General features: G+C 36.3%; 2 protein-coding genes across 6 annotated transcripts; both read left to right on the top strand.

The window, feature by feature from the left end:
• Window positions 1–4,657: 4,657 nt before the first annotated feature.
• On the top strand, window positions 4,658–16,977 carry flcn (folliculin). 4 transcript variants are annotated; one of them, XM_051720412.1, is made up of 13 exons: window positions 4,658–4,810; window positions 4,881–4,948; window positions 5,201–5,410; window positions 6,167–6,313; window positions 6,558–6,779; window positions 7,163–7,329; window positions 7,819–7,910; window positions 9,120–9,283; window positions 9,376–9,489; window positions 9,634–9,757; window positions 10,449–10,574; window positions 10,754–10,856; window positions 15,983–16,977. In XM_051720412.1, exons 3-13 carry the CDS (start codon window positions 5,201–5,203, stop codon window positions 16,188–16,190), a joined length of 1,677 nt encoding a protein of 558 aa, XP_051576372.1. In that variant the 5' UTR covers window positions 4,658–4,810; window positions 4,881–4,948; the 3' UTR covers window positions 16,191–16,977. The 4 variants fall into 4 exon arrangements, with proteins under 4 accessions (XP_051576372.1, XP_051576373.1, XP_051576370.1 ...); XM_051720413.1 differs by having other exon boundaries at window positions 4,658–4,758; window positions 4,903–4,948; XM_051720410.1 differs by having other exon boundaries at window positions 4,668–4,810; window positions 4,903–4,948.
• Window positions 16,978–17,880: 903 nt separating this feature from the next.
• Window positions 17,881–23,460, top strand: LOC127453755 (uncharacterized). Of its 2 annotated transcripts, XM_051720417.1 has the most exons (5): window positions 17,887–18,455; window positions 18,661–18,773; window positions 21,743–21,811; window positions 21,989–22,120; window positions 22,300–23,454. In XM_051720417.1, exons 1-5 carry the CDS (start codon window positions 18,443–18,445, stop codon window positions 22,648–22,650), a joined length of 678 nt encoding a protein of 225 aa, XP_051576377.1. In that variant the 5' UTR covers window positions 17,887–18,442; the 3' UTR covers window positions 22,651–23,454. The 2 variants fall into 2 exon arrangements, with proteins under 2 accessions (XP_051576378.1, XP_051576377.1); XM_051720418.1 differs by lacking the exon at window positions 21,743–21,811 and having other exon boundaries at window positions 17,881–18,455; window positions 22,300–23,460.
• The last annotated feature ends 98 nt before the right edge of the window (window positions 23,461–23,558 follow it).

Genomic DNA, 23,558 nt, shown 5'->3' on the forward strand with positions numbered 1-23,558 from the left:
GTACTTAAAGTGAAGTCTGCCCACGCTCCTTTTTTAGACATGTAGTGGTGTGTAAAAATATAAATGACAACCAAAACACAATGGGCAAGTTTAAGAGGGATGGACTAAAATTCTAAAAAAGCAAATGTTTCAGTGCAGCATGTTTCAACTCATGTCTTCAACCCCACCCACCACTTACGCTTTTACATTCCTATTGTGACACAATAAATAAACATACCTTTAACCTTTACCTGAAATGAAGGAATATCTTCTTTACATCCCATGTAACAACTCATACCAATTTGAATGCTTCAAAACAACATAAATGTCCCTTTTAAAAACTTTTAGGCCAGGAGTTTTTAACTGAAAATAGCACAATAATTGGCTTTTCCAGGGCAGTTTTTTTTCTAGGGCAGAAATTGTAGATAAAGTATATGAACGCAGTAATTGCGATGTGGACTGAAAGGATTTCACTGCCATCTTCAGGTCATTTCTACATTTGCACTGTGAAAAAATTAATTAATCTGTAGCTTCCACATTTGAACTATTGTGTTAAAACATTTTACCATAAAAGATTAAGATGAAAGTAGACAAATTAGTATATTTCAATTCATTCTGAATTAGTGAATTTCAAACTTACAAAAACTGACAATAAAATATAACATTAAGCATTGAAATACTCAATTTTATATAGTTTATTTCAAATGAAAAAGTGAATACCAACAATAACTACAATTTAATTAATTGTTAATTACTTTTAACTCGTACCTCTGTGGATTTGTTCATCAGAATCCTCTGGGAAGTTTTCCTTTGTACTTTGTACTTTATAACTCAGATTAAACTGAGCTTTACCGAAGTTCCATTTAGTTGTTTAAAAGCAACCGTATACAGTTATTTTTGACATAATGTATTTTTAAATGTAATGTATTAAAAAAGTCGAAAAGGAAAAAGAATACATAAAAATATGTAAACATCCTAAACACATTTTAAAATATACAAAACAAAAATTTATAATAATAATACTGTCACAATACCAGAGGGCAGAAACTAACCTATCTCAAGTCACACACAGCCACACAACTCAGTTGACTGGTTAGTGTTAATCTTAACACGTACACGATGACATCATCTAGTAAAATGACTCATACAGTACTAATGGCTTCACTATTTACATAACACATACGTAACTAATTGTAACTCAAAATGTAACTTACTGAACTACGCCATTTGGAAATAAACACATTGCCTGCCTGTATTTATTACATTTACTATACGTTTTTGAATACAGTTATTTTCCGGTTTACTTACTGTGCTGCTAGGTAATGGCAAGGAGTTCTGCGATCACAAACGTAACTTCCGGTTTCAGCACATGGGGGCTGACGGAAACTGTAGTTTTCAGACAGACATTCGACGAATTTACAAGGAAATTACACCACATATATGTGACCTTAACATGAAACTACATCAGAATAAAAATAGCAAGGTACTAGTAGATTAAAAGGACTGTATCGATGTGCGTTTAATTTGAGGGACAAGACCAGCTGAGAGTCACGCGCACGCTGTTGTTGTATGGCAAGCCGTTTTAGCTTTTATTCATTCACAGGATATGAATTGTTGATATCAACAATTCAGTTTTCACTAGCTACATTTCTAATTCTTGATATCAAGAATGTAAGTTTCACTAGTGGAAATGCCAACTGTTGATATCAATAATTACATTTCTACTAGTAAAAATGTGAAATCTTGATATAAAAAAATGACGTAATCACTCGCAGAAATCACATTATTGATATCAAAAATGGAATTTAAACTAGTAAAATCCATAATTCTTATATTCTTCAATATTTTTCAATATTTCCAGCAAGGTAAATTACAAACATTTTAAAGTTATGCACAAATATAATGAAGTTGCAGTGACGAGCAACACTACGGTCACATTTCAGCACTGTCAAATGACAGTGACTCACTTAATTAGCACTTAAACTGTGTCCACGCACATTCATGTTAAGCGCAGTTTTGGTAGAAAATTTTGCTGGTAGAAAATGCTCTTAACTGCTAAGATCAATCGTTATTGGGAAACGAGGCCCCGGCTGTTAAATTACTGCATTCCATTTCAAACTAAAATGCATGAAATAATAATAACAAAAATCAAATGATTTGGCCAGTTTATTTTCTCAAAGGTTAATCAAAAAGTAAAATGTGAAAACTATTATTTTCACGGCTTCTTTACACACACAGGCACATTTTTGTTAAGCAATTTCTTTTATTAAGCTAAGTGTTTATCTGCTAAATACTGAATCTGTATACATGTATTTCTCGTTATTCTTAAAGTCATAACGAATATTATTCTGGAATCAGTTCAATTGGCATTCGGGTTGTACTTTTTTTAAATGCTTTTGAGTCACTCAAGCTTTTGTTGTTTAAATAATTATTTTAGTTTAATTTATTATTATTTAAATTTCTTATTAATTATGTAATTTATTTTTTATTTATTTTTTAATGTAAATGTTTTGTTAGGCCTTGTAATTGAATGTTTATTTTGAATTTGATATGATTAAATACATATGACATTAAATGCCCATTATTTGTGTCTTTTTTAAGTACTCTTTGTAACATTATGAAGAGGAAATCAAATGATCACATATAATATAGTCAAATGGGTAACTCCTTACAATAAGGTTTAATTTGTTAACATGTGTTAACTTGAAAAACAATGAGCAATAATTTGACAGCATTTGTTAATCTTGGTTAATGTTCATTTCAACACTTGATAATATATTTTTAAAATTAGAAGTTGTAAATGTTAATATTAATTCATAAAATACAAAATGAACAAAAAACTATATTTTAACTATTAACATTATCAGAGATTAATAAATGCTCTTAAAAAAATTATTTGTTAATTCATGAAACCTACTGCACTAACTAATGTTAACACATGGAACCTTACTGAAAATTGTTGAAAAGGCTACCATTATATGTTTTAGATAGTAATCAAATCAAAATCGATGTAAAAACATCACATTTTAAATCTAAAAAGCAAACAAATGTACAAAATTTTACTCCAAATGGTAGATGGCGCTAATCTAATAACACCGCATCGGTCTTGAAACTGCAGCCTAGCGCTGTGGTCCTGAAACTGCTGTGGCTCTGCGGCTCTGCAGATGGACATACAGTATCTCGATTCACATTACAAAATTATACAATGTTATTCAATGTAAAAATAATATACTTATTAACACCTTGTGGTGTTGATATGAAAAATAAAAGTGTGGTTTATGAATGACAGAGGAAACGGATCGTGGGGATGAATTAGCAGTTCTCTTTTCCCCTTGCGAATCCCCTGTGAGTTTCCATACCTTTCTTGTTTGAATATACATAAGATATGTAAGGAACTCGTAAGTACTCCTCATTATTATGCACATATACAAAAAGGAATTTATGATATCTAAAATGACCATTTTAACTAGTAAAATTACATTTTAACATGTAACAGTTTCTTTTTAGCATGTAAGAACTCAGTTACAAGAATGACGGTTTTTACTAGTTACTAGCTGAAATTCCATTTTTGATATCAAGAATGTATTTCCGCGAGTGATGACGTCATTGTTGATATAAAGAATTCATGTTTTTACTAGTAGAAATGTAATTACTGATATCAACAATTTGCATTTCCACTAGTAGGAAATACATTCCTGATATCAAGAATTAGCATTTTAACTAGTGAAAATTGTATTGTTGATATCAACAATTCATATCCTACATGTGATTAAAAGTTAAAAGAGCTGCAAAACTATGCAAAAGTAATTTCAGATATCAACAATTCAATTATCACTAGTTAAAATGCTAATTCTTGATATCAAGAATGTACTTCTTACTAATAAAATATAATTTTTGATATCAACAATTACATTGTTACTAGTAAAAATATAAATTCCTGATATCAAGAAATTAATTTTCACTAGATAAAATTCTAATTCTTGATATCTGAAAATGTATTTCAACATGTTACAATTGGGATTTCTGATATCTGGAAATGGATTTCAGGTATCAATAATTTATTATTGTATTTAATGATATCTAAAAAGACTTTCTTACTAGTAACAATTACATTACAGATATCAGAAATTAATATTGTCACTAGTGAAAACTGAATATCTGATATCAAAAATGAGCATTTTTACTAGTTGGAATTCAATTGTTGATATAATAAATGGCCATTTCCACTAGTAGAAATTACATTCTTGATATCAAAAATTATATTTTTTACTAGTAAGAAAAGAATTGTTGATATGTGAAATTGGACTTTCAACTAGTAAGAAACTATTCTTTGATATCAATAATTATTGTTTGAATAGGAGTGAATAACATATCTGTGTGAACGTTACAAGTGAAAATTCAATTATAGATCCATTTTCAATATCAAGAATATGATTTCTGCGAGTGACGTCATTTTTTATATCAAGAATTTGCGTATTTACTAGTGGAAATGTAATTATTGATATCAACAATTTGCATTCCACTTGTGAAAATTACATGCCTGATATCAAGAATTAGCTAACTAGTGAAAACTGAATTGTTGATATCAACGATTCATGTCCTGCGAATGAATAAAAGTGAATTCGGCTTGCCATAGTTGTTGTGCTCCAAGCGCGTGACTCAACGTCACATCACATGACACACTGAAAGGACTGCGAAAGGATGGACTTAACGATGTAAACGCAATAAAACTAATAATTTTAACCGTGTTTGGGTGACGGTTTAGTAAATCGTTCATCGGTGAGGATGGCATACCTTTTAAATAACTGACTGTGAGGAGTAGTAATAAACGGTAGTATTTTGAGTAACATTTAGAACCATACTAAGCTTGTCGATAAGTTTGTGTCAATGCCCAGTTACAGTATTTTGTTCTTGATGGTTTAGTGGCAGTGCCAGTCGGTGCTACAGCCCTACCCAACTGATAACAAAGGTACGGATATTTTGTTTATTCTGTTTTAAATATGTCTATGTGAATCTAGTGTACTTTTGCATTTGGGTTTAATAAAGGTAAACTCTTTGACCCTTTACAGTTTTCATATTATGCATCCAGAACAAAGTATAGTTAGTGCTTCTCTGGTGCTCTCATCCATTTGAGATGTTGATAATATCTCATAATAAATTATAAGTCAATGATAATATTGCATGGACTTTTATTCTCAAATAATCTTTCTATTTTATCCAGATGAATGCTTTAGTTGCACTTTGCCACTTCTGTGAACTCCATGGCCCACGGACGCTGTTTTGTACAGAGGCCGTCCACCCTCCCTCTCCATCTCCACCGCAACCTGGTTCAGCCATTCCTGGTGACAGGGACCGAGAGGGGGATAGAGAGGGAGAGGGACTCACCATGAGAGCCAACAGCTCTGCCACACAAAGAGCTGACATGTGCGAGGTAACTAAGGAAGTAGTTAAAGGAATATTCTGGGTTCAATACAAGTTAAGCTCAATCGACAGCATGTGTGGCATAAAATTGATTACCACAAACATTTATTTTGACTTGCCCCTTCTTTTCTTTAAAAAAAAAGAAAAAATCTGGGCTACAGTGAGGCACTCAAAATGGAAGTGAATGGGGCCAATCTGAAAACGTTAAAATACTCACTATTTTAAAAGTATAGCCACAAGACATCAACAATATGCATGTTAACATGATTTTAGTGTGATAAAATCACTTACTAACCTTTTCTTTGTAAAGTTATAGCAAAGTTTACAACTTCGTTGCCATGACGATGTAATGTCAACAAACCCTAAAACCCTAAAATGACTGGAATAATTATGATTTAAAAAAACTTTACAGCTCAAATAATACATGAGTTTTAACAGAAGAATTAATTTAAGTGCTTTTATAATATTATAAGCTTCACATATCTACTTTTAAACTCTCCACAAATTGGCCCCATTCACTTCCATTGTAAGTGCCTCACTGCAACTTCAATTTTTGCTTTTTTTTTTTTTAAAGAAAAGGAGGGACGAGTCGGAATTCTTTTTTGTGGTAATCAACATTATGCCACAAATGCTGTTGATTGAGCTTAACTTAACCCGGAATATTCCTTTATTCTTATTGATCGCACTTCTATTTCATGATGTCTCTTTTCTTTAATATTTTATCAGTTACTCATGCATCTATTAATATCTCTCTCTCACACACCAGGGCTGTCGCTCCCTACCTGCATCTCACCCAGGCTTTGTGAGCGTGGACGGTGAGACAGGAATCCGTTACCTAAGCCACCAACACCCACACCAGCCACAGCTCTTCAGCGTGGTGCGACAGGCATGTGTACGTAGCCTCAGTTGCGAGGTGCGTACGTGTTCATGAGTCACACGCAGCCACAAAAATATATACAGAGAATATTTGACCAGTTCCAAAGGCTTTTAGAAGATCAGCATTGTTAATACCTCTGATTACCTTCACAAAGGCATGTTATTGGGTTTTTGCATGAGCTAAACCCCAGAAAATGTATGGACTGAATATGCCTCTTAGATGCATCCATATGATACTTGTTTAAATAACTCCGTTACTGTATGTTCTCTGCACTTTTCAGGTTTGTCCTGGTAGGGAGGGTCCCATCTTCTTTGGGGATGAACAACATGGATTTGTTTTCTCCCATACGTTTTTCATCAAAGACAGCCTAGCACGGGGCTTCCAGCGCTGGTACAGCATTGTTGTGGTAGCCATGGACAGGATCTACCTCATCAACTCCTGGCCATTCCTGTTGCGCCACCTGCGGCTAACCATTCATAGTCTACAAAGCACAGCACTCAAGGTACAAGACTACACCGCCACAATGATTTTAGTACAGTGATGATTAACAGAGTAACTTTTTGAGCAAGGCAATGCTGTTGGAAATACAATGGCACGAGACAGTGCAACTAGCTTAGTACTGTGTTTGGTATCATTGTCACAATTACTGCAAAGTAACACAGGTTGCCCTTTGACTCTCTTTGTTGACTGTTTTAAACTATTTTTCATCTGAAGTAAAGTTTTTATCAACACACTGTAAATTAATTAAGCTGACTTTCTATGGCCACATACACACTGCAAAGTTTTGGGAGTGATTTTCAACAGTTAAAAAAAAAAAAAACATGTCACAGCAACTACATGGATGGTAAAAGTTACCCATCTTTCTCTTTGTCCATTGGCCTGCAGGTGTTTGACAGCGAGCAGTGTGTGTGTCCACAGAGGGCTGCGCGTATGAACAACGCATTCTCTCCAACTGTTTTTCCCCATCAGCGCAGCGGCAATGCAGCTCGCTCGCTCACATCCCTAACCCAACACACCAACCTGTGGGCCAGTCTCCACTCCTCATTCAGTTGGTGCGTAAAACACACAGTGATCTGGATTTTCTGAAGAAAACGTGAGTGGTGCTTGCCTGTGCAAAACTAGCAGCCACAATGCAGGGATCAGAGTGTTTTGAGTGGTTGCCTGTACATTGCTAAGGTGATCGGAGATATCTTTAGCGCATAGCTATGCAGTTTTAAGGGTGTTTTGTGTGGTTAGTAGGGCGTTCCTTACTGGCCCGGTCTAAGGAGTCCACCTCCAAGGCTCTATACTAATTCAAATATGAATGAAAATGAGTAATCGATGTAGGTCAATCTCTTATTGTCCGCCAGGTGAAAATTGTAAGCCTCAACAAGCTGCATGATTTGAGGTAACATCTGGGGTGCGCCAAAGTTTAATAGCAAGGATATACGAGCTTTAGTAAAAGTGATGGTTGCCTTGGCAAGAACCGCTAACATTCAAGCACGTGTCTTATATCTGTTTAGTTTTTTCCCAATACTGTGTTAATTGTCTGTGTACTGTAGGTTGCTGAAAGCTTGTGGCAGCCGGTTGACTGAGAAGCTTTTAGAGGGAGCACCCACAGAAGACACACTTGTTCTCATTGAAAGACAGTCTGGTAAAAATCAATATATTGAGTAAAATGACTGTAAAGTAACAGAGATGAAAGAGTTGTTGCATTAGCTCAACAAAATTGTCCGTTTTCCTAAAATCAACATCCAAGTATGCATACATCCATTATTTAAACATGCTATACAGACTAAACAAGCTAAACGAAAGCAAAAATTGTGTATTGTGGGAGGCTATTGATTCCGTAGGAATAAATAAGTCTGTCTGCTAACAAATTGATTTTTCAAGTGTAAAACTGTGAGTCTGACCCACATTTTGTCCCTTGACATACAAACAGCTCTCCAATGATTATTCAGTTTTAATCTTTAATAAGCAGAATGACAGCAATAAACTAGTATAATTCAAGGGTGTATTGTAAAGCTTTCATTGATTCTGGACTTTTGCAACATATCTAGAATTTGGACATAAAGATTTAAAAGGAATAGTTCACCCAGAAATGATAATTCTCTCATCATTTATTCACCCTTATGTCATGTCAAACTTTTATGACTTTCTTTCTTTCGCAGAACACAAATGAAGATATTTTAATGGAGATATAATGTTTGTTTGTCAATACGATAAAAGTGAATGGTGACCAAACTGTCAAGCTCCAAAAAAGGACAAACGTAAAGGTAATCCATTAGACTCCAGTTGTTTAATTTTTCTGAAGTTTTCTGAAGCGGTATAATCGATTTTGGGTGAGAACAGACCAAAACATAACTCCTTTTTTTTACTATAAACCTTGACATCAGCAGTCTCTTTGGCGATCATGATTTCCAGCTCGATTACACTTCCTAGTGCCATCTAGCACTCTGCGCATACGACGAGCACCATGAAGTGTAATCGAACTTGAAATCTTGATCGTGCCTAGAGGCTGCAATAACAAGATTTACAGTGAAAAAGGAGTTACATTTTGGTCTCTTCTTACCCAAAACAAAGTGAATCGCTTCAGAAGACATGGATTAAACCACTGGAGTCGTATGGATTAGTTTTATGCTGTCCTTTTTGGAGCTTGAAAGTTTGGCCACCGTTCACTTGCATTGAATGGTCAAACAGACATCATATCTTCATTAAAATACCTTAGTTTGTGTTCTGCAGAAGAAAGAAAGTCATACAAGTTTGAGACGACATATGGGTGAATAAAATATGAGAGAATTTTGGGTGAACTATTCCTTTTAACAATAAGTTTTAAGCAAAATTTTCTATCATTCTTCCACAGAACAAGAGGAAGAAAAGACTGGCTGGGATGGTGAAGAAGAGGGCGGGTCTAAACCACAGACCAGCCAATCAGACAGTTTGCAAGCCAGAGATTTTCAGTATGATGAAGGGACACAAGAGGAGCTTCTTGGGCCAAAGTTCAAATCTCTCAGACATTTAAGACAGGTAAATAAATGTTTACTCCTTTGCCTACTCTACATTTTGTTTATCCACTAAAAATCTGAATTTTGACCATGCTGTATTTGATTGAATGGCAGATCCTAGGTATTGCAGATTTCCGACAACTGGCTTGGCATGTTCTCATGGGCAACCAAGTCATATGGAGAGGTGCAGACCCTGGTCTTATCCACTCAGCTTTCAATGTGCTGAAGGTCAGCTAAAAACCTAAGTATACCGTATTTTCATCACACTTGTCAAGTGATGCAGGTCTACACATTTCTTTGTTATGTGTTGAACTGATTTAGTTCTGATTCTAATTCTTCTGTTTCTGATTGTAATTTGTGACTGTTTTAAAGGCTTTGGTTCCAGTTGGCTGTGTCCGAGCAGTTCCATACAGTCCTCACTATGAGGAAGCATATAAATGCAACTTCCTTGGCCTTAGTCCAGATGTTCCAATCCCAGCCCATGTCAGCTCTTCAGGTACCTTTATGACTGTACAGCAAAAGAATCTGCAATTTCTTTATGGTTTCACAGCAAACCTCTTTTTCTCTTTGTTATGCTAGACACAGCTGGTTAATTTAACTTTAATAAAACACATGAGATTTCTGTTGAAATATATTGTGTTCACTTCTCTCAATACCTCATTATATGAAACTTATAACATCCCAAGCTGACGGATTTGAACCCTTTAACCTTTTGAATTTTGAACCCATCCCCTTGAATTTACTTAGGGTCAACCACACACACACACACACACACACACACACACACACACACATATTAACACTGATATAAGTCACACTGACAAATAATAGTTTGCTCTCTTTCCAGTAATGTTTCATAACCTTTATCCAGCTATTCAGGGGGAAAAAAATTCTTTATAACATTATGTTTCATTTTATCAAGGCACAAACACATGGAGTTTGTAATAGAGGCCTCAAAAAAGGGGTTTTGGGGTGTCCTTTGTCAGAACGTGATTTACAGCCTGTTTCTTAACTTCTGTGCGACTGTTTTCTTTCCAAACACAGTGAAATTGTTTCATAACTCAGTGGCTGGTTCATCTCAAAGTTCAGCACTCACAGGGCATTCTCATGGTCACTCTGTCATTACCAATTGACTCTTAGCCCTCTCCCTCTTTCTTTCCCTCAATCTCACTCCATCTATCTGTCAGAGTTTTCAGTGCTGGTGGACGTTCTTAATGCTGAGCGTGGTTGTGTAAATCCTGTATCAGATGATGACATTCTCTCACTCTACCAGTTCAAAATGAGTTGTGCCAACACACAACCAACAGACAAAGGTGCAGTAAATACTCAAAACTCAGTAGTTTATTGAAACAGACACACTATTTATAGCATTTAGGTATACTGTGGCTTTAGCTTAACACAAAAGCTTTCACATTACCTTAAATGCATTTAACACATTTTTTAATCATTCAATCCTACCTTAATTTGTCTCTCTGATTTTTCTTTCTCTCAGGCCCAACTCTGCTGAATAAGATTGAAGTGGCTCTTTCTAATGAGAACCTATCAGTGGAGGTGGTCTCTCTCTGCCTACTGTGTCTGAAAGAGGAATGGATGAAGTAAATGCACATTTTGTCTTTCCATCTGACCACTATTTCAGTTTAGATCTATTTCTCCAGTCTATGGGCCCTATTTTAAGAGCACTAGAGCTAAGTGCAGCACTACTATGCCATAAGTTAAATTTACTATGCCATAAGTTATACATGAAAAGTCAGTGGGCATGACCATGACGTTTTGCCCGCAAAGCGCTAATAGGCTTGGTCAAGTGTAATTTAATTTCAAGTGCGATATAAACAAAGACCACACATTCATAAGAAGTTGGTAGTGTAAATGGACAGTATGCAATGAATTAGAAGAATAGAGCATATTTTCAGGCATATTTCTATGACAGTGAGACGCTCCTTTTATACGCATGAAAAATGGATTTGGATTTACACTCCGTTAAATTACAGAGAATATAAGTATTATTATTATTATTATTATTTTGGATTTTTCCCCTTTTTCTCCCAATTTTGAATGCCCAATTCCCAATGTGCTTTTTAAGTCCTTGTGGTTGCGTAATGATTCGCCTCAGTCCGGGTGGCGGAGTACGAATCCCAGTTGCCTCTGCGTCTGAGACCGTCAACCCGCGCATCTTATCACGTGGCTTGTTGAGCGCGTTACCACGGAGACATGGTGCGTGTTGAGGCTTCACACCATCCACCGCAGCAACTACGCTCAACTCACCATGCATCCCACCGAGAACAAACCACATTATAGCGACCACGAGGAGGTTACCCCATGTGACTCTACCCTCCCTTGCAACCGAGCCAATTTGGTTGCTTAGGAGACCTGACTGGAGTCACTCAGCATGCCCTGGGATTCGAACTAGCGAACTCCAGGGGTGGTAGTCTGCGTCTTTACTCGCTGAGCTACCCAGGCCCCCAAGCGGAAACCATTTGAATTCGGCACAGAATTCTACATTGCCACACTTGAATTTACTATATGAATTAGTAATTGTAAAATCCAAATAACTTTACAGATCTTTATTGTAAAGTGTTTAAACAATGTTTCCATGCTTGTTCAATGAACCATAAACAATTAATGAACATGCACCTGTGGAACAGTCGTTAAGACACTAACAGCTTACAGACGGTAGGCAATTAAGGTCACAGTCATAAAAACTTAGGACACTAAAGAGACCTTTCTATTGACTCTGAAAAACACCAAAAGAAAGATGCCCAGGGTCCTGCTCATCTGTGTGAACATGCCTTAGGCATGCTGCATGGAGGCATGAAGACTGCAGATGTGGCCAGGGCAATAAATTGCAATGTCCGTACTGTGAGATGCCTAAGACAGAACTACAGGGAGACAGGAAGGACAGCTGATCGTCCTTGCAGTGGCAGACCATGTGTAAGACCACCTGCACAGGATCTGAATATCACACCTGCGGGACAGGTACAGGATGGCAACAACAACTGCCCGAGTTACACCACGAATGCACAATCCCTCCATCAGTGCTCAGACTGTCTGCAATAGGCTCAGATAGGCTGTAATGAGGGCTTGTAGGCGTGTTGCAAGGCAGGTCATTACCAGACAACACTGGCAACAACTTCACCTATGGGCACAAACCCACGTTCGCTGGACCAGACAGGACTGGCAAAAAGTGCTCTTCACTGACGAGTCGCGGTTTTTTCTCACCAGGGGTGATGGTTTGACTCGCGTTTATTGTCGAAGGAATGAGCGTTACACCGAGGCCTGTACTCTGGAGCAGGATTGATTTGGAGGGTCCGTCATGGTCTGGGGTGGTGTGTCACAGCATCATTGGACTGAGCTTATTGTCATTGCAGGCAGTCTCAACGCTGTGCGTTACAGGGAAGACATCCTCCTCCCTCATGTGGTACCCTCCCTGCAGGCCCATCCTGACATGACCGTCCAGCATGACAATGCCACCAGCCATACTGCACGTTCTGTGCATGATTTCTTGCAAGACAGGCATGTCAGTGTTCTGCCATGGCCAGCGAAGAGCCCGGATCTCAATCCCACTGAGCATGTCTGGGACCTGTTGGATCGGAGGGTGAGGGCTAGGGCCATTCCCCCCAGAAATGTCCGGGAACTTGCAAGTGCCTTGGTGGAAGAGTGGGGTAACATCTCACAGCAAGAACTGGCAAATCTGGTGCAGTCCATGAGGAGGAGATGCACTGCAGTACTTAATGCAGCTGGTGGCCACACCAGATACTGACTGTTACTTTTGACCCCCCCCCCCCCCCCCCCCACCTTTGTTCAGGGACACATTATTCAGTTTCTGTTAGTCACAGAAACTTCGGTTCAGGTTCGTTCAGTTTATGTCTTAGTTGTTGAATCTATTTATGTTCATACAAATATTTACACATTAAGTTTGCTGAAAATAAAAGCAGTTGAAAGTGAGAGGACGTTTCTTTTTTTGCTGAGTTTAGATTGATAATACATATTTTCATATCAGTAATTCAGCTCTATTACATTTGTCATAGGCTACATTTGGGGAGTGAGGGAATATAATTAATTTTTGTTAAAACTTATATATTTTTGTATTAGTGTTTTTACATGTGTTTAGGGTAGGTCTACTGTTTATAATTACAAAAATGCTATAGTTTATTTTATAGAAATTGTTACATCCAACTGTGGTAGTGAAGAAGATCCAACCTTCCATGTGTTTACTATGGTCTTGTTACAAATAACACTGTTAAAACTATTAAAATGAATAATGAATAAATGTAAATTTTCAAAAAGGCAAATGTAAAATATATTAACAATATCACTTTTATTATTAGTTTCTTTCTTCGCATTTTCATTTTATAGGCCCCAGATATAGCGTCTTTTACCACTGAGCTACCCAGGCCCCCGAGAATATAAGTATTATTAATCATTTTCATCTACTGGCTAGTATTAACAGTGATTGTATCGACACGATATTCACTTCTATCAGTCGATATTGATTTTGAAAAATGTAATTCATTTTTTGAAACATGAAAAAATTAAACCAAAAATATTTCAAATTCAAATTACACTTCAAACGTAATGAAAGTATAATCAAAATAATGAAGTTGTCAAAAAAAAATCATACCAAATCCAAACATTTTACCCTCTCCAACTTCATCCACCGGCCCCTGTTGTAGTGACTTAAAGCTACACTATGTAACTTTTGGCCCTCTAATGGTTAAAAAGTAAAACGGCATGCGTCTTGCAGAAGAACATTGTTTTGGTAATGACGCAAGTTGTGCTTCGGCTCTGCTCCTCTGCACGGATGAATGTGCTTCAAGGCACATGGATACAGGACATCTTATCAGAGTGATTGGACAAATAAATAATGAAAGAAAGGAAAAGATGGATATCTGAAAACATGTCATCTGAGCAGATAAGTGCCATATCTTATGCTGTTGTTTTGACTTATTGGAAACATTGATGTTTTGAAATAAATGTTACAAAAGTTAGGCAACGTTTGTTAACATTAGACACAATGATTGCTAGTCTGATATGGTTAAACGTAAAGTGTTTATAACTGCAGGATATTCTGGCCAAAAAGACCACGGTAGTAACTAATTTATAGATGTCAACATCATTTCAAGACTCACATGTCCTTGGCAAGCCTAGGACTAAAGGATTTATTTATATAAATTACTGATGTTATAAAGAAAAATACACACGTGTGCTAGCAAGTGAAAGGTTCTGCACCGATTTCAGTATAATTATTGTATTTCACTACACATACACACAACTCTGCATAAACCATATCAATAAAATATCTTACCTGTTGAGTAAGAAAAAAGCCATCTCTGGGTCGCTTTTAAATCCTTTCAGATCTCGACTTGTCGCCACCTCTGAAATGCCAAACCGATGTTGATTCGAGTTTTATTACGGACTCTATTGCTTTCCCTTTTTGCTTGTAGACTATGCTCTGTTCGGGGTTTCTTTGTTTTTACAATCAGTGATTCCCCAGAGGTTTGCCGTTTTGAATGATCCATGGTAAATTTTTCTCATTCGATGTGACAACAAACTTTCAGCTTCACACTACTCCCACACCATACACGTGCTACATATGACGTGAACACGCACGGGCGAATGACATATGTATGCAATTTCCTGTGAAATCCATCCCGACAGCTCTAAAATATAAATCATTATTATAGGTTTATCAGAGTGTATTTGGGTAAAGACATGGTTTGGAAGATGGATTTTTGTTACACACTCTCATTAATAACAAAATGTCTTTTTTTTTTTTTTTTTTTTTACCAAAAAATGTAGTGTATAGCTTTAAAAATCACTCTACGACAACTGGTGGAAAAATACCAATATTAAATCATAAATACAATTGTAAATATAAACATCATAATAATAATTGAAAGATAAACCATGACCTAAAGATAGTTTAACACAAATCTCATATTTGTTAAATTTTATTTATTTTGTTTTTTTGTTTGGACATTAACTTTATTTACCACCTGATGGTGAAATCTCCAAACTACAAATGCAGGAACTTAATTTGGACTTTGTGCTGCGATAAGACGTGGTATTGAAACGTCTTAGCGCAATGACCTATTTCTCAGGAAAATAGAAAATTGCGCTTTTCCCCCCACTTCATTAACATGCAATACATCCACAGTTTGTGCACATACACCCACAGATAGCGCAAACACTCCCACCCATGCCCACTTGTGCTTTGAGCTGGCTCGAAAATAGAATTAGCACTCATGAAAATTGGATAAGATGCTGTGTGTTCATGAAAACAGAGCCCTGTTTCTCCTAGTCATTCGAAATATATCTATTCCACAATCCCACTAATACTGCATGTCAAAATAGCACAGTTGCTCTTAATAAATTAATTGATATTTCAGTAGTTACTTATATAATGTTATTAAAAGAAAATGTAACAACAGTTCACTCTATGCTAAAATGAAACATGATGTACTGTTACAGAGTGCTTTTATTAAATGTTCTTCAAATACATCTGTTTTAGAAATCAGCAGGACAAATCATGTGGCTTTCAAAGTGTTGAATATTTTGTCTGTTTTCTCTCTATTCACTGTTCTCGGAATTCTCCTTCTTCCCCTCTTTCTTCTTCAACTCACTTCTCCCTAATTTCCTGTTTTCCTCTTCTCTACCTACTGTTCCTATTCTAACTCTTTGTGTTTCCTCTCACCTCCTGTTTGTTTTGTACTCTCTGTTACAGTAAAGTGAAGGTGTTGTTTAAGTTCTCCAAGGTGGATGGCAGAGGTAAAGAAGATACTCAGAAGGTTTTAGCTCTGCTTGGGGCCACTGGAGCCGCAGAGGAGGACAATGTGCGTCTGCTTAAGTTTTGGATGACAGGACTCAGCAAGACCTACAAAAGCCATTTGATGACAGCTGTTAGAGTTGGAGAAAGAACTCTGAGCCAGTGAGAGGCAGAGAGCACAATGGACTCATTGCGCGCGTGTGTGTGTGTGTCGGGAAAAGGGGGCCAGGCCTGTGCCCCCTGAAAGACAATGTGTTTTCATGTATAATACAGATAAAAGACAAATTATCTGAGAGAAAATAAAAGCTATCGTTGTTATTGAAGCCTGAAAAAAACATTTAGTTGGACATGTGCATTTAAATTGAATGTTTTTACTGTCATGACTAGACATGTCCATTCACTTTTTTTTTTTTTTTTTTCTCAGTGTGTCTAATAGTGCATAACGGTGCACGGACTTTATGTGAATTAGGCAGATTATCAGTTGACAAAAGAGTGCTAAAGGTTTTATTTTCATCTAATTGAGCCTGTTATAATTAATCATAACGCCTGTTTATAATCCATTATATATCATCACATATCTCTGTTCATCTGACTTGTCTGAGAGAGAATATTTTATTAGAAATTTTATTTATCCTTACTTGATAACTTATTTCAGTCAAATGGCTTTTACTGGAAACTCAGACATGTTAAATAAATAGACTGTGCTGCTTGTAAACAGAAGTGCTTTTTAACTCATTTTTGTTTTAATTATGCAGTGTAATTATTGCATTTACTGACGCCTATCAGGACGATCTTGTAAAGAGATATTTATTGCTGTCATGCGAGAGCTGCTAAATAATTATTCTAACAACTGTTTTTACAACTTGTAGCAATGTGCTACAAGACCTCAAGTCTTGCTATAAACATTGTGCTTATATTTACCCCTAATATAAACACACATAAGGACATTCTAGTGTTGCACTGTGGTAAGAGATCTACTAAAGGGATCGGGTTATACCAGGGTAAGACTTCCTAAATATAAATCAATAAGATGATCATTTAAGTTAAATTGTAACTGCTGGAGGAATTTTATTTAATTCTTGAGTAGTGGAATTTAAAAGAGGTTGTATTGAATAATCACTTCAGGTCAAAGGAATCTAGTAAAGTGTGTGTGTGTGTGTGTGTGTGTGTGTGTGTGTGTGTGTGTGTGTGTGTGTGAGTGAGAGAGAGAGAGAGTGAGTGAGAGTGACAGAGAACCAGTATTACCCTCAGGAGAAGTATTGCAAGATTTCCTGTTTGCACTGGCTGATTGACTGCAAAGTGTAGGATTTGCTGGATCATCCCCAGGATATCCACACAGTTAATCATGCATTCAATTATTCCAGAAAGAACATAAAGTTCACTTCACATCGTAAAGTAAATATGAAGTTTACTTCACTTAAATTGTTCTCTATTTTGCATTTATGATGAAACATACAAGTCGCCACATTTTACCATGTTTAGTACAAAACACCCATGCTTTGTAGTAAAAACAATGTTTCTTTGAGACAATCTCTCATGTGACAATTAGATCCAACTGCACAAAAAATGTAATGCTTTATATAAATACAGCTTTGATTCATTGTCATCTCATTTTACAGGCATCATATGCCTGACAGTGCCTAATCTGCAAGCGTAAATTACATAAACGTGTCTGATGATGATTAAGTATAACTTCCTTTTATTTCTGACCTGTAAGCCCAATAGGCTTTATCATCATTTCACTTGATGAGTAATGGGATTGAGGGAGACAATGAGCAACAGGCACAGAGATGGACACTTCAGTGAGGAGGAGGGGGAAATTAAAAACAGTCGGCCAGAGTGCATGACTAAGCCCTGGAAAGTCAATGCATTGAGAGCTGATAAAGAGAGGAGAGGAGAGGAGTAGAGGGGGAGTGCATGCCGTCTAATGAGGTAAAGGGGTGGGGAGGACAAGAAAAGAGTAGGACTGAGACACCGTGACTTTCACTTTCAGGGAGCAAGCTTCCTTTAGAAGTACAACAGCCAGGACAAATGCACTGCTTACTGGCTTGCCAGGAGAGAGGAGTGAAGGAAATTAAAGCCTCAAAATAAAGTGACTGAAAAGTAATAAGGAAAGGAAGAGAAACAGGACACTAAAATCTAACAGGAAATAGAGGGATATCTTGTCATCCATCAGATTTTTTCCAGAAGACAGGGCAATTCCAAGTGTGACTGGGAATGAGCCAGAAGGACAGAATGAAGATCAGCTGTCAATGTGGGCTCGAGGAGAAAGTGCAGCAGTAAAAGAAGAGGAGACATAGGTTTGTAGTTGCTTAAAGAGGCGGCTGGGACAACACGGAGACAAGAAATGACTGAGATTCTTCCATAACTTCGCTTAGAAGAACATGGGGAATATGGCCCATACTGGCCGGTAAAAGCATGTCACCAACAGGTAACGTGATACCGTGCGCACATGTAGTGCACTATTGACAATTCAAATCAGTCGATGATGGTTATATTAAAAATGGTTTTATTGTCAAAAGTGTCTATACAAATGGCGTCATTAATAACATAAAATGCGCGTGCTTATTTTGCAAATCTTGAGAATACAGCTGGCCTATGCGTGCTCTGATCAACCCATGCCGTTTACCTTTCAGTGCTGTTACTTCTATCACTATTGACTGTTCGAGGAAGTGGGTGTGATGATTTTATGAAGACGACGGTCAGAAATCTTCAGGACACTATCAACAGAGAAAAAAACACTGGATTCGTGAGTTTCAAATGTTAATTATTTCACATTTTCGAAACTGATCCTTGTTTACTTTCTAGCTTGTTTGGAATTTTATTAAATCGGATTTATCATTCACACTATCGCAAGCCCTTTTGACATTTAATTGTGAAGGATATGAATTATCAACAATTCAGTTAAATGCTTATTCTTGACATTACTGATAACAGTAATTACATTTTAAATGGTAAAATCGTTAATGCGTGATATAAAAAATGACGTAATTGCTTGCAGAAATACACATTCTTGATATAAAAAATAATTGTTTTTGAATTAGTAAAAATCACAATTCTTGATATCTGTAATTGCATTTTCACTAGTATCAATTTCACAATGATTTGTCATATTCTCCTATTCAAAATGCAATTACAAATATCTGTAATTAATTTCTTACTAGTTGAAAATACAATTTCACATATCAGCAATGTATGGCGAGACCATTTATTTTTTTAATGCTCTCAGCATTACTCGTTTTAATTGCATTTTTACTAGTAATATTTCAAGATTTTCAGTTGTAGAGATCTCTATTTGTATTTTACTTGTAAGAATGCCATTGCAGAGCTCTACAATTGAATTGCAGGGCTCTGCAATTGCTTTCTTACTAGTAAAAATTATAATTACAGAGCTCTCTAATTAAATTTTTACTAGTAAAAATTATAATTACAGAGCTCTCTAATTAAATTTTTACTAGTAAAAATTCCAGTTAAAGAGCTCTGCAATTCAAATCTTACTAGTAAAAAAGCAGTTACAGAGCTCTCTCGTTAAATTTGTACTAGTAAGAATTCCAGTTACAGAACTCTACAATTGTATTCTTACTAGTAAAAATTCATATTCATTAGATGAAAACAGAACAGAAAACAGAAGCGTGTACTATGGAAAGCAGATTTAGTTTTTAATGCTCCCAGCATTCCTTGTATTAAATTTTACTAGTTTTATTTAAATTAGAGAGCTCTGTAATACATTGGAGAATTCCAATTACAGAGCTCTCTGTTTGAATGAATGAGCATTACATTTATATGTATATTTTCTGACTACACTCAAAGCCCTTTAGACAGTGAACAGGAGACTCTCCTCAACCAACACCAGCTATTAATGGAGAGAAGAGTTATAGAGCCAATTAATGGATGGTGATTATTAGGAGGCCATGATTGAGAAGGGCCAGTGGGGTGAATTTGGCCAGGACACCTACTCTTTATGATTTAACGTCTAATCCAAAGGATGGTGCCTTTTTACAATATAGTGTCCCTATCACTACACTGGGGTGTTAGGACCCACACAGACCATAGTGTGAGAACCCCCTGCTGGCCTCCCTAATACCTCTTCCAGCAGCAATCTTAATGTTCCCCAGGAGGTCTCCCATTCAGGTACTGACCAGGCTCAACCCTGCTTAACTTCAGTGGGCATCCAGTCTTGAGCTACAGGGTGATATGGCTGCTGGCCAAAAACTCTAAATAAGGAGATCTACAATAGATTTTTTACTAGTAAGAATTATAATAATAGAACTATCTAATGATATTTTTACTAGTGAGAATGCAGTTGCAGAGCTCTACAATTGTATTCTTACTAGTAAAAACTCATTTTCATTAGATGCAAAACAGAAGCAATTACATCCATTTCCCTTTCCAAATCCTGCCTGTTGTAGGCTACATATCAAAATAAAGGTCATGATATTAGCATGAAATATTTTTACAATCTTATTTAGCAAACATATTAAATGCATTCACTTGGTGTCAGAATTACCGCAATGTGGAGATGACAACTTTGATGTTCTTTGTTATTGAAGGATAATACTTAATAACTATTAATTCACCTCTGTATACTCTTGAAAATATTTAAGTGCAAATAAATGACATCACAACTGTTAAGTGACAGAAGTTAGAGTTTTCTTAAAATTCAAAATTTCTATACTGTAACTAGGAGTTCAAAGATGTTTTTTACATGTCAGAAACTCATACTTATGGTTCATAGTAGCTTTAGTTGGACTTAGAAAAAAAAGAAAAGCTGAGACTATGGGACTGGCATGAATTGATATTAGCCCTACAGTAGCAGTTCCAATTACATCAATATGGTCATTTACAATGCCAAAGTTGCCCTCCAGTTGTTAGGAACATATTTACATTTTTTAATCTTGTCTAAGGATGTAGTGGTGCAACAGTATCTGAACAAGGCATGGTTCAAAGGAACCTGATTTTGGTCAAACAGCTGAACAATTTGAAATTCTTACTGGTAAAAAATCAGATAGAAAGGTCTGTAATTGAAATTCTTATTAGTACAAATTCAATTAGAGAGCTCTCTAATTGGAATTCTTACTAGTAAAAATTTTATTATAGAGCTCTGTAATTGGAATTCTGCTTGTGAAAATGCAATATTGCTGGGAACATTAAAATATAATTTGGCCTTCCATAACAATGCACTTCCTAGTAAGATCATCATTTATAATATCAATAATTATATTGGCACTAGTGCAGTAGTCCATTTCTGATATCAACTACCGAATTACAAATAGTAAGAATGTTCATTTTTGAGCGCTTCGCAGTCTATATGCAAGAATGGTACGTCATTTCTGACTCCCTACATTAGGGGTAGGTGTAGGGATGGGGTTTAGGAATAGGGACCAATCAGGTAGCAGGGGGCAGTGTTACATAATTACATTACCTTTTCAAGTAACGAGTAAAGTAACGAAATTTTTTTATATTTTACACCATAATATCTTTACTTTTTACTTTTTAAAATAAGTAATGTGTTGCTTTTTTACTCCTCTCCTTTCCCCGTATTGTGAGAAATCAGGAGTAAAAGTGTGCAAGCTGTATGGGAGATGTTGTTATATGTGTGGGTAGTGCATAATGGGTATTGTAGTTCTAGAGAGTGTGAACCCATGCATTTTGATTTAAAAATTGATTATTGTGTCTTTATTAAAGGAAGTAAAATGTAACATTTCAATATTTTTGCAGCAACAAGTGTTTCCCAAAAATTACGTTGTGTCTCACTACTTCAATGACAGCGCTCTGTGTAATGAGCCGGTAAGAATTACAGCTCCATATATGTTAAGAAAGTTCCCACTTACTATGGTAGTGTTTATTAATCGTTACAATGATCCAGGATGAACATGCTTATGTTTAAATGTTGCTTCTAGTAGCTAACCTCAAACATCTGTACTGCTTGTGTGTTTCTGTGTCTATGTTTTTGTCTGAGTTCAGTGCTGTGTGTTCAGTGCTGCTGTGCTGCTGTCTAATTCCTGGACTCAGCTTCTCCGGCATCTCAGTAATATCCACCTCAAACACAGATTCATCAGTGAGCTGAAACTCAAACTGGATGAAATAGCAGACAAGGTCGGTGGTCTTTTGCATTGTCTGTACATGAATACGCTTGAAACACCCCTTAGATCATGCTAAGTTTGTTTATTCTTTATGGTAGGTTAGACAGAGGAGAACTGGCTCCTCCAGTGGAGTCTGGCTTCTCCCAAGTTTTTTTCTCTCTCCACTGACTAAAATTATCCTTCTGTAAACAGAAATTTCTGGAACGTCCAGATCTCTCTACTTTCCCATCTATTCAGTCGTCGCCTAAAGATCTGCTCTCCTTCACCTCAGATCTCTTCTCAAGATGGCTCAATTTGGATTGTGCTTTTGGAGAGCATGACTGCATTTTTCCCACACCAAGTGAAGAGGATCAAGAAAATTTGGCATCAGAGGAGGAAGGGAATGTTGACAATAGTGAACTGGTGGATGTGCAGGAGCCTGTAATAGGTAAAAGCCAGTTTGACCATGTTCCAACTAATGGCTATACTAAGTCATCTTTTCCAGGTTTCTCTTGGTGGACCTTGCCTTTTCTATGGATAGCAACATGTGTGACATCAATATGATCTGATGAGTCAAGGAAATCTTTTTTAAATATGACACCAAACTTGACCAAAAGGATTCAAGGCTTCACTTTGCAAGGACAGCTACATTAGTCAGTTTGAATGCTTGTACACTATTGTTTTATAGTGGTAAAAAAGCTTGTCAGTTTGCATGAGTTTTAAAAGAAAGTGGTTCATTATTTCTGGAGGTTTCTGAATACCGGCAATTGTAGATTCGCTTCTGTTGGAGAAAACAGGATGTTTTAGAAACTGACACGTGGCCAGTATGATGTCTCGCTGTGTTCGCTTTTACTGCAACTATGTACAAACGCACATGTGATATTTGATGTTTTGTCTGCATCAGTTCTTTGTACTGATCGTTTATATCACTTATCCAGTAATTCTATCATCATATACAGTTAATGTGCCACCCATGATCATTCCGGAGAAAGCTGTTGACAAAACATTTTTAACATTGAATTTGGTATTAGAAAATTAAAGAATTAATGAAGCCAAAAGCCATTTTCTCTGATTATCGCTCAGTGTGCAACAACTAAACTCAAATATTAAAATAAATACATTAAGACTTTAGAGTGCTCTATCTGCAACAGTGTTGGCTTATCAAGCTACTTTTAAAAAATATATTTTTAAATGTCATGTTTACATTTATTGATTTGTTGACTTGGAGACCGTCCATAAAGCTTGTCAATACTACAACAACCAATTGTTTTACTCAAAAGAATTTAAAAATGTGTTTTTGGTGTAGATGTTTTTATCTGTTTTATGTGTAGATTTATAAATGCCTGCATTAAGTGACTGACTACAATTGAAAAGTTATTCTCTGTCATATTATACCAGAATTACACATTTATTACAATAGTTTTCGAAAGCACAGAGACTTTTTGTACTCTTTCGAGTTTGTGTATGAGGAC

This window comes from Myxocyprinus asiaticus, chromosome 16, assembly GCF_019703515.2.
Source record: "Myxocyprinus asiaticus isolate MX2 ecotype Aquarium Trade chromosome 16, UBuf_Myxa_2, whole genome shotgun sequence".
Taxonomy (NCBI): domain Eukaryota; kingdom Metazoa; phylum Chordata; class Actinopteri; order Cypriniformes; family Catostomidae; genus Myxocyprinus; species Myxocyprinus asiaticus.

Bases quoted from the DNA above. Each gene is read 5' to 3' on its own strand.
- flcn (XM_051720412.1), top strand. From the start codon at position 5,201: ATGAATGCTTTAGTTGCACTTTGCCACTTCTGTGAACTCCATGGCCCA. The intron at 5,411-6,166 runs GTAACTAAGGAA...CTCACACACCAG, and splicing joins AAAGAGCTGACATGTGCGAG to GGCTGTCGCTCCCTACCTGC. The intron at 6,780-7,162 runs GTACAAGACTAC...ATTGGCCTGCAG, and splicing joins TACAAAGCACAGCACTCAAG to GTGTTTGACAGCGAGCAGTG.
- LOC127453755 (XM_051720417.1), top strand. The intron at 18,774-21,742 runs GTGAGTTTCAAA...ATATTTTTGCAG, and splicing joins GAGAAAAAAACACTGGATTC to CAACAAGTGTTTCCCAAAAA. The intron at 21,812-21,988 runs GTAAGAATTACA...GTCTGAGTTCAG, and splicing joins GCGCTCTGTGTAATGAGCCG to TGCTGTGTGTTCAGTGCTGC.